General features: G+C 48.9%; 1 protein-coding gene and 1 long non-coding RNA gene across 3 annotated transcripts in view; one reads left to right on the top strand and one right to left on the bottom strand.

Moving 5' to 3' along the window:
• The first annotated feature begins 790 nt into the window (after positions 1–790).
• Positions 791–3405, top strand: LOC141511799 (uncharacterized). 2 transcript variants are annotated; one of them, XR_012475415.1, is made up of 3 exons: positions 791–956; positions 1433–1541; positions 2772–3405. It is a non-coding gene; the product is annotated as an uncharacterized LOC141511799 (long non-coding RNA). The 2 variants fall into 2 exon arrangements; XR_012475414.1 differs by having other exon boundaries at positions 2351–3405.
• A 3481-nt stretch (positions 3406–6886) lies between these two features.
• CACNA1I (calcium voltage-gated channel subunit alpha1 I) overlaps positions 6887–10882 on the bottom strand; it is a 148407-nt gene continuing 144411 nt past the window's right edge. The window contains exon 35 of the mRNA XM_074221080.1: positions 6887–7950. Within this exon, the coding sequence (XP_074077181.1) occupies positions 7225–7950 (726 nt within the window). The 3' untranslated portion in view covers positions 6887–7224. The remainder of the gene's footprint in view (positions 7951–10882) is intronic.

Genomic DNA, 10882 nt, shown 5'->3' with positions numbered 1-10882 from the left:
CCTGGTCCAGTGGTAGGAGAACCCTGAATGTTGAGTCCAAACAAGTGTTCCAATCCTAGCTTCAGTTTTTACTCCTGGTGTGACTTGGACAAATCACCCAAAGTTTCTGAGACTCAGTTTCCTTTTCTGTAAAACAGGGGGTAGCCGTGGACTTTCCAGCTCCAAGTCTGTCCTGCTCTAACATCCTGGAAAGGCAAAGGCCAGACAAGGAGAGTTCTGACCTTCCTCCCGTCCCAGACACCCCATTTTCCCTCTGTTCTAGGGACTCCCTCAGTGCTGGGAGTTTTAAAGGAGGACTGGAAAGTGGGAGAAGCACCTAAGTAAAGAACATAGGCAGGCAGTTATCCCATCGTCTCCCTGCCCCGACTGGAGAACGCACCACAGACACACTCAGAGTTTCGAAATAGCTGTTTTTCTTTTTTTAATTCAATACAATACTGTTGACTGTTGGTTTTCCTACACCTTGATGGTAAGAGAACAGCAGATACTAGCCATCGGCAACTAGGATTAAAATGGTCACATCATAGAAACTGTACATCCAACTGGAAGCTCATTAATAAAAGAGGAAAGGGACGGACGGAGAATTGTCCCTCCTCATCCTCCCTGGTGGCTTACCCCTCCCCCACCCCTTGGGTATTTGAACCTTGAAATTCCTATTATTGCGTGGTAACAAGGAGTGACCTGGGTGAGGCAAAAAACTGCTGCTCTGACATCCCCCAAATCCCCCTCCCCAGCCCGAGGGTGAGGGTGCAGTAGAGGGGAGGATGGGTGGGCTGGAGGGAGGGGGAGGGGCAACTTTATTTATTGGAATTTTGTCCCGCCACTAGACTCCTCTGCTGAAGTCCGGTCATTGTCTCCTCAAGGGCCAAAGCAAGATGGAAAGGCACTGAGGACGGGGCCCAGAGCCAGACCACGGATCTGTCTCACAGCTGGCCCTGGGACATTGATAAGCTGCAGTAGGCGTCTGGGGGAAGCCCCACTAGGAGGGGACTGGCCTTTCACTCAGAGAGTCTATCCTGTACCCCTGGGAGGTGGTCTTCTGTCTGGGACTCCCTCTCTATATACCCTTACAGGGACTACTTGGGGAGCATGCATGCCTCCCACAGATGTGAGCTAGCAGCAAAGCTCTGTTTGCCCTCCCCTTGTTACAGCTCTGACCCTCACCTATCTGCAGATCAACAAGCTGTGTACTGGTCACAAGCATTTACTAAGTGCCTACTGTATCCTAGACATATGCATTTATTAAGTGCCTACTGTGTACTAGACACTTTGTTGGGTACTGGGGATATGAAGACCAAAAAAAAAAAGACTTTGTAATGGACTTTGGCTTCTAGCGGCTCACGTTTTGGGTTATAGCAAGTTGAGGAAGAGAGAGGGGGTGAGGGCTGGGATCTGCTGGAAGTATGTCCATTTTTGCTTCCATCTTTATCAGAGAAAGGCCGCCCAGGAGAGCTGCTAGAGGAGGCGATTTGGGGCAGCAGATGAGAAGGACAACATGATTCAGTGGGCAGAGCATTGGACACTGGAGTCCAAGGACATAGGTTTGTGCCCCTGCTCTGCTGCTCAGACTTTGGGTGTCCTTGGTCAAGTTACTTCCCCTCCCCAGGCCCCCAAAGCCTTGCTTGCCAGAAGAGGAGGGTCCTTCTAGGCCCTGAAGCAGAGAATGGGGACGGTGTGAATGGATTGTGCTTTTCTGAAGTGACTGAGGCAAAGGGGAAAGGAATATTGGGGAGACATCCTAGATGGAGGAGTGGGGTGCCCCTTCCCAAGAGGCATAGATGGAGTTACTATGCTGTTCTCCAGCCACCCTGGGGTCCAGTCTGGGGAACCGGGACCTTTGAGTACCTGTGGACGTCATGCCCCGTACTGCCCATATTGGCTTGGGTCAGTCCTTCTTCCAGGCATGTCTCTGTTGGGCACTGGCCTGGATGACTTCAAACAAGCTAGGCATCCTAGTAGGGGCAAGCTTCTGTCTTAGGAAGGGTCCCCTCCCATCCCCCTGGCCAATGCACACACAAGTTAAGGTTGGCTACTGCCTGGGTCTGTTTCCTCAACCACCAATTCGGTGAACTGGCTGCGGCCAGTCTCTCCCAGCTCTCCATTTAGAATTCTCCCCAGGTCTCATTTTTGTAGAAATGAGACTGGATTGACCTCAATGGCTTCTGAGATCAGACACATATTGTGATCTTTTCTGTCTAGGGAACAGAAACATGGCAGCCCCAGGGGATGGGAGAATGATACCCAGGTCCTTGCATAAGGAACCCCCCCACCAGCCACAGGCCTCTTCTTCCCCTTCAGGCTCCCTAAGAAGCTAAGCCATTTCCCTCCCCTCTCCTTCATCCCCAATCAGGACCAAAAGATTTCTCTGAAGGAAATACTTTTTTTTGGCCTTTTTCTCCGGGCCATTGAGTGGCGGCCCCTTGACCAAGCCGGCTATACCAGAAAGCCTTCCCTGATTTCTCCTGATCTTTCACCTGGTGTGTTTTCCACCTCATTGCCTCATGAGCCACCTGCGGGGTCATTTCTCTGCTCATCTCAACTCCAAGCTCCATGAGGGCAAGGGCTGTTTCTTGGCTGAATTTCTTACTCTCCTCCTACTATCCAGCCCATACAGTAAGATTCCAAAGCACATGAGAAAGAACCCTTCCATCATTTTTTCCTCAATCTGACCTTGGAGGGACAGGTGTGTTTGGGACACCCATTGGACAGAGACAAAACCAGAAGGAAAGAATAATGAGGGAGATACTGAGATCTCCCCTTCTGGACTTCAGGATGTTTTTCCTGATGTGGAAACTACATCTTCCTCTTGGCAGCTCCCCCACCACCAAGCCGGGGCTGCTGGGCCTATTCCAACAGAACAAAGCCCTCCAGATTCTGAAAGGTGGATGAACACCAGGTTGGTCTTGAGTCTCAGCATCAAACATTTTACCCCTCTCCCCTCCTGTGACACTGACTCAAAGTGCTCCCTTCCATCCTGGCTGCCTCCACTGGACTCAGTCCAAGATGTTCCCAGAAGGGAACACGCCATTCCAGGCTTGGTGTCCCCCCTTCTTCTCAGACCAATGTTCTCTAGAATCCCATTCATTTTTTTTCTTGTTTCCTATCAGCCTAGATGACTCTGAGTAATCCCCCTCAAGGCCACCCTAGGCTGCAGAGATGCCAACTAGACTGGCTGGAGGGAGTTCCTCCTTCTTTCTCACTAGCTGTGAATCATGCTGAACGTGTGGTCCCCTAAAACCCTCAGCTCTTTTTCAGACAAACTGCTCGATAGCCACACCTCCCTTCTCTTTATCTTTTGGAAGCTGATTTTTTAAAGCCTGAGAATGGTATTTGACATTTGTCTGTACTTAATTTTAAATGTAGTTCACGAATTCCTGTTAGGGTAGGGGTTGGGATCGATGCCCTTTTTTGATGATCCTTTGCCATTATTTCTTTGCTAATTGTGGTTCTTGTGACTTTGGACCTCCAAAAAAGAGGTAGAAACACAAGCAGTCAGTGGTAAAAAAGGGGAGAGAGATGGCACAGACACACTGGCATATTGAGTCCTAGAGAAAACCCCACCTGAGGGAGCCACCTGTACCATCCCTTCCAATCCCTAGCCTGGTCCTGAACCCAGATAAGACAAACATCCCCTTCCACCCTGACTCGCCCTGAGCTGAGAAAAAAAACAACGGCAACATTGATAACACAAAACACACCATTCCTCATTTCATTTCCACCAACTCGATGAGTGTGGCAGATTCTGTATCCAATAGGGTATGCAGAATTCCACACTTGTAGCCCTCCACCCCGACCTCTACTCCTTCATTGAAAACTTTCCTTCCTCACCCTGGTGGCCATCCACAATCTGACTTGCCAGCTTGGACCAAGCTATAGCCACACCTGTCCCTTGCCAGTCTTCCTGGATTCCCCTTCCCTGCCAGGTTGACCCTGAAAATCAGAAGACCAAAGTTTTAAACCAGCCTCTGAAATGTGTGATTGCGGGCAAATCTTTGGGCCTTAGTTTCCCTAGTTGTAAAATGGAAATTATTACCTTTACCCCACTGACCTCACAAGGTTGCAGTGGACATAAAGTACTTTTCAGCCCTTAAGATACTACAGTTGGGGCAGCTAGGTGGTGCAGTGGATAGAGAGCCGGCCCTGGAGTCAGGAGGACCTGAGTTCAAATCCGACCTCAGACACTTAATCATTACCTAGCTGTGTGGCCTTGGGCAAGCCACTTAACCCCATTGTCTTGTAAAAAACTTAAAAAAAAGATACTATAGTGATGAGAACTAGAATTATCTGTCTACACACATCTTCCAACCCATTCAGGGGCAGGGACAAGCTCTCTGAGCTTCCTACTGTCTGGCATTCTGTCAGCTGGCTACAGGAGGAAAGATCACTGTGGCCTAGGAATTGGACCAGGAGGTGTAAAAATAAAAGGCATTAATTAGACTACAAAAATAAAAACATTGTAAAGAAAGGGCTCTATAGATGCATAGGAGATTTTGTGCTTATAATTTCATTAGGAGTCAAATATCCCAATGGCTCCATTGGAAAGTGGAGTCATTGTCTAGCTCTGGTATCCCATTACCTTAAATCCTATTCTGAGGACTGGATCTTCTGCCTGGGAGTAAATACAGGGTCTTAGGACTTGAGCCAACCAACCCCACATTTAGCTCTCCAGCCAGAAAGATCACCTCTTCAATTCCTGATAGGCCTTGGTGGGAGGCTCTAAGTGGGGTTCTGCTCTGAACCTCTCATTTTCCTCCCATATGTTGAAAACCCTTCCCTCCTACCCCAACCTAGTTGGGCCTCCAGCAGGGGAAGGGGATATGAAGACCACCCCAAGTCTGATTATTGCTTACATGGGACATGACCCAATGCTTTGGAGAAGGGTGGGGAAGTTTCAGCCAGGTGTGACCACAGCTGTTGGGCCTGTGAGTGGAAGCATGCATTTGAAAGTGAATGTCCACCTCCATAGGCATGTCCCCCTCCATGAAATTAAAGGGGTGGACAGGATGACCTCAAAAGTCCCTCCCACTTCTAAATATGGGATCCTGGTCCTATACAGGGACATGCAGTTCTCTGGCTAGGACTTACAAGATCCCATGAACCCAAACCATCAGGACGGGGTGGCAGGGATGGATTTCTTGGTAGAAGGAGCCCCCCCCCCCCACACACACACACTGTCCTCTGAAGCCTAGCTGCCTTCTCAAGATGATGAGCTTTGGCTGATCCTCCTAGAAAGCCTTGGCCAGTGATGGACTGAGGGCTTGTTACCTAGCTAAGCAGTATCTGCATGTCTATGGGGGAAGGTAAGAGCTTGTTGGGGGGGGGGGTAGGGTGACAGGCAGGCAGGGAGCAGGAGGAGGGGCTCCTAAAACAGCCCCCTCTCAACCCTGCCCAAGCCCCAGTCTGTCAGCAATGGACTTAGGACAAGAGAATGGGGGTGCCCTGCCCTCAATCCTGGGATTTGCTTAGATCCATTTGGTTCCTTGAGGCCAAGACTGATGAGAGAGGCAGCTGGACTCAGGAGGAATACACAGAGAAGCCCACCCACAAATGGTGTCCATTTGTCCTGGGCTAGCCTCCCCTCAAGGCCAAGGAAGGTCTCTCTCCTTCTAGCCACTCCCCTCATAAAGGATAAGGAATTGGACTGAGGAATCAGGAGGACCTGGATTCAAATTCTGTTTCTTATACTTACTGACCCCAGGCAAGTCCTATTTACTGTCTGGGTCTCAGTTTCCTCAGCTATAAAATATTGGACTCTAACCTTCTAGCTGTCACTGGCAGAGACTGCCTGGGATATGACTATATTCCCCCTTTACTCATTACTCTTTGTCCTTTTTTTCTATCTCTCTGAGGTCAAACTCTATTGCTTAAAACACTTAGAATCATTGGGGAGACAGACAGACAGACAGACAGATGGACGGACGGATAGAAGGAGGGATCACACTCTCCCATAAGTTCTCTATTTTAGATAAAGGTCTTGCCTCCTCACTAAGGTCTAGAGAGTGCAGGAGGTTCCAGGGTTCACAGTGTGAGACCCAGGGGCAGGCGTATTAAGAGACAGGATGGGGTGGGCACTGGCGTTGCCCAGACCCTTAGCTCCAGGAACAAGGGAGAGGTAGGGGAGGGAAGACTACAAATTCAATCTGGAGTCATCGGTCATCCTGTGTTGAGGCCTGGTGGCCCAAGAGCAGGCCTGACTGAGGGCATGGTCAGCAGAGGAAGATGCCACCCATCCCTCCTTATATCCTTCCTGTACCCGAGTGCCAGACTCATTGTCAAAAAGATTTCAGAGACCCAGGTTTGAATCTAAGAAGCATCATTCAATGACTGAGTGACCTTGGATAGGTCACCCATCCTTTCTGAGTCTTTGGTCTCTCCTCTGCCAAATGAGGAGCTTGGATCAGGGAGGTAGGCTCTGAGATGCCACAGTCCTGACCCCACTTGGTTTGGGGGTTCCCCCTTTCTCTGAGGCCATGGGAGGCAAGTCAGGCTCACCCCCTGAGACATGCCCACCTCCTCTCTCCAATAACCGGAAAAACATACCTCTTCCCTGTTTTATGTTTTTTGCTACCAAAAAAATATAGGCACCTATCTGCTAATTAAAGGTTCTTGTGCCTTTGGGGCTCCTAAAATACAATCAAGAATGAAAGGACATAAACCTGACCCTTCCAAGGGGTGCTAGCAGTCTCTGAGAGCTGCCCCAGCTCACCCCTGTACTGAACGAACATCCTGAGAGCTTCAGGCCAGGCCCGGCCCTGCTTCTCCCCTGCTCTCGACTGCTTCTTAGCAAACACTTCCCCACCTCCCCGACCTCCCCCTGCTCTATTCTTAGCACTTTCTGGAAGTCATAAGCTTTCAGTAAAAAAAATAAATAAATATATATGTCTTTGTGTGTGTATCTATATGTATATATGTATATATAATATATAAATATATGGAAAGGGCCTCATCTGGCCTCGCATCTGGCCAGAGGCCCCCACCTGAGCTGAGCCTCCCCTGGCTCTGCCCACAATACTGCCAGGTCAAGCTTGCGCCTTCAGTCTCCCATGTGCCTGAGGTAAGTGTGTTGGACACCCAGCCGGGACCCTGACAGACGCCCGCTCACTTGCTCACACTGGCTCACTTCGGTGGGAGTTTGGAAGTGAGAGCCACAGTGAATGGCCTTCCCCCGCTGGGCACCCCCACCACAACTGCTCCTCGGCCTGTACCCTCCGGGGCCAGAGAACCTCATCTGTTCCTCTTCATAACCCCTTCCCCAAGCTCCAGTTGGGGAGGCTGCTTGCATTGACGACCATCTGGCCCCTGGGCCTCCTCTCGGGCTGAGTGGCGGTCCTTGCAGAAGTCTGTCCCCCATGAGGGTGTGGACAGGAAGCCCCTGGGGTCAACTGAGTAGGACTGCAGGCCCTCCATCCCCATGGGAGGCAATGGGCCCTTTGTGGAGGACAAGGGGGCCACGGTAGACAGGCTACTTGTGCTGTTACACCTCTTAGCCATTCGAAGGCCTGGGGGTGGGAGAGCAGGGGAGAAGAGGGATGTGAGCGAGAGGCTGCTAAGGGTCTCTGACTGCTCGCTACTGTTGGTGCCTCCGCCTCGGAGGCTGCTGCCCACCCCCTCCTCGTCGGAGGGGTCCATGGAGTCATGGTGGGTGCAGCCGGGGCTGGTGCTGCCCCCGCTGCTGTGACTGCGCTGGTGGCCCCGGAGGGTTCGCAGGCTGAAGAGGCCCCGGCCTCGCAGGTTCCTGCGGCGAGAGGCCGGAGAGAGGGCAGCTGCCATGACAGTTCTGTGGGCAGCCCTGGCATTGGTGCCTGGCAGTCCGGGGCAAAGGGCTGCAGGGAGGTCCAGGGTGCACTGGGGGGAGTCGCTGAGGTTCAGGCTGTCATCTAACGTGGTCTGGAGGCTGCCCACTGAGCCACTGCTCCGGCTATCCTCCAGGGAGGTTTCGCTCTCTGTGGTCTGAGAAAGAAAGAGAGAGTGAGAGAAATGAGATAGGGGAGGTAGAGTCAGGGGGACAGAAGAGGAAACAAGAAGCCAAAGCTAGAATTTGAACCCAAGGCTTCTACCCAGAGCTCATAATCCTCTTTCCACCTTCCATGGGCACCTGTTGAGCCACTTTGGAAGAGGGCCAAGTCTTTGCCCCTAAGCTGTCCTAGGGGTTCTGTCCCTAAATTACTGTGTGACCCCCAGACAAAGAGACTCCCCTCTCTGGTTCTCAGCTTCTTCATCTGTCCAAAAGAGATGGCTAGAATTCTGAGGTGCAAAACAAAACAAAATAAAATCCAGGTTTTCTTCTAGCTCTTAATTCCAAAGTATTTATTTAAGGGCACTTGGTGCCAGCCCTGGGCTGACCCTCACCTCCCTCTCCCTTGGGTACTTTAATAGATCTGGTGATTTCCCCTGATAGATTGGAAGTTCTTAGAGGGCAGGGACTGTTTCATTTTAATCTTTGTATCCTCAGCATTAACACAGAACCTGATATACAGTAGGTGTTCACTGAATTCTCGTTGGCCTAGCCATTGAGATCATGGCATTCCATCCTTGACAATAGGTGAGCATCCCTGGGAGAACAATGGTGGGAACAGCTCTGTTCATATTGTTTCCCAGAGGCAATCCCTATTCTCCTCCTCCTGGTCAGTTCTGGGCTCTGCTTAAAGACCATCTCAGAGTTGGGCCCCAGGATGTCCAAAGTACAGATGCCATGGTCTGAGCTCTTGGCACCCTTTCCACTTTGTCCAAGTTGGTTTTTCCTCTCTGAATTCCTCTAAGTATTCTGTGACTTGATGGCTTCCACTGGTTTTGGCTACTCTGAGATGGACAGAACTCTGGCCTGGCCATAATAAGGAAGCTTGCTGCCAGGGTCATTCAGGTGTCAGAGGTTCAAATCTCACCTTTGAAACCTATAAGCTAGAGAACATTAGACAAAGGATTGAAGACCTGAGCCTCAGTTTCATCATCACAAAGTAGTTGTGTCACTTCTCAGAATCCCAGGAAGCTCTAAGATTGCTGTGTTGCAAAGAAGATGCCCTTCCACGTTGGCTAAAGTCAATCCTGAGGTGAGGGTTCTCTGGAATAATTAAATCACAGGTTTGATAGTCTCCCTTTCCATCCAAAAGAGGTGGTTTTTTTTCAGGGATAGGGTAGACTAGATTGCTAGTAGGGGTCCTTCCACCATGGGGGTTTTATGATTCTATTTTAGATCTTTCTTATCTTCTGTCCCAATCTCTATGAAAGAGTCTTCCTTCTAATTGTGAATGCTGGTGATTGGCCCTTCACAGATTTCTTCTGGTCCAGTTATTTTTCTTGATTCCATTTTCTTGGGGGCCCTGGGGCCACCTTCACATAGCACACTGGACACCGAGGTGGTAGAATCCAGATATGGGTGTCCTGTGATCGTTGGGAATGAGAATAAACCAGTATGGAAGTCCCAAATTCTCTTCCGCTCCACATCTAGCTCTTGTGCACTTCTGGCTTCATCTGGTCATTCTTAGGATAATCGATGTGGCTTGGCCAGATTTCACACCAAGCCCTCCAAAGGCTCATTTTCCCCGCTCCTGCTTTTCACTGTTTTATGAAAAGCCCACAGCCGCCCTCATTTTCTTCCATAATCTTCTGCAAATGAGCTAGTACTCCAATCCAAAGACTGTCATATGTCTCTACCTGGCAGGGTGTTTGATGGCCCGAGTATTTTTCTGAGATCTTTTTATCATACCACTCTAGAGTGGGGGGAGATGTTTCCAAAAAATGGAGACTTTTTTTTATCAGTTTCCCATTTTTCAGTCAATAGCTCATTTAAATGGGTCCTGCTGAATCACTGTGATCACATTCAGCACCATTTCATCTTTACTTTTCTCCTAATGTGGGGTTCATTTTGACCTTTGTTCGAACTAGTGGATCATCCAATGACACATTCAGAAATGAATCAGCACCCCTTGCCCACCTCCCGAACCAGGCCTCTCCTGTCTGGGGAGACAGACTCAGTCTCTTCATTAAGTTGTTCATTGTCTACCATGTTCAGCCTCTTCTTCTTGAATGGAATATTTATGACATATTCGTATCAAACCTTTGAGTTGTCTACACAATCTCTCTTATTTCTTGATCTGGAATCTGATTTTCCAAAGTAGATTTTACTGTCATCCTCCAGGCTCATGCCAGCCATGGAGTGACCAAACCGCAAGGTAAATCCTGGGTTACCTCATGTTCTTCGGAGGAACTTTTGCTTCCCCCATAGATGTTGGGGTCATCTGTCACTGAACAAATGTTTAAGGGTCTAGTATAGACCAGGCTGAAGCTGCACAGACGAGACAAAACAGCCCCTGCCCTCTGTTAAGGGAAACAATGCAAGCACGTATATAGACATATGTAAAAATACATGAGCTTCTGTATAGATAAGTGTATGCATGTGGGTATGTGTGAACATGTCTAACTATGTGCATAAATGCATGCATGGATGAATAGATAAATACACATGTGTGAGTATTTAAATACATTTTTAAATATTGTGCATCTATAATTATGTGTGTGCATATGTATAAAGCTGTATAAATGTATTTCTAAATATGTGTGTATGGATAAATGTATGTCTTTCTTTGAATATGGATGCATGGATGCATATATGTAGACAAATACCTATGTAGAAATGTGTATAGATACACATATATGTGTGTGTATATATATATATGTGTGTATATATATATATATATATATATATATATATATATATATATGTCTTTATAGCAATAAATACTGGCTGGTACTGGTATTGGAGGAATGAGTGGCTGGCTTCTAGGAGTCCAGGCAAGGTTTTGATGGAAACCAGGAATTCTTAAAGGTAAAGGGAAGGATACAGGGTGGGTGTGGGGAAGGGGCAGTCGGTACAAAGGCTGGAGAG

The sequence above is a fragment of the Macrotis lagotis genome, chromosome 2 (assembly GCF_037893015.1).
Source record: "Macrotis lagotis isolate mMagLag1 chromosome 2, bilby.v1.9.chrom.fasta, whole genome shotgun sequence".
NCBI classification, from domain to species: Eukaryota; Metazoa; Chordata; class Mammalia; order Peramelemorphia; family Peramelidae; genus Macrotis; species Macrotis lagotis.
This window is presented reverse-complemented; position numbering and strand designations above follow the sequence as displayed.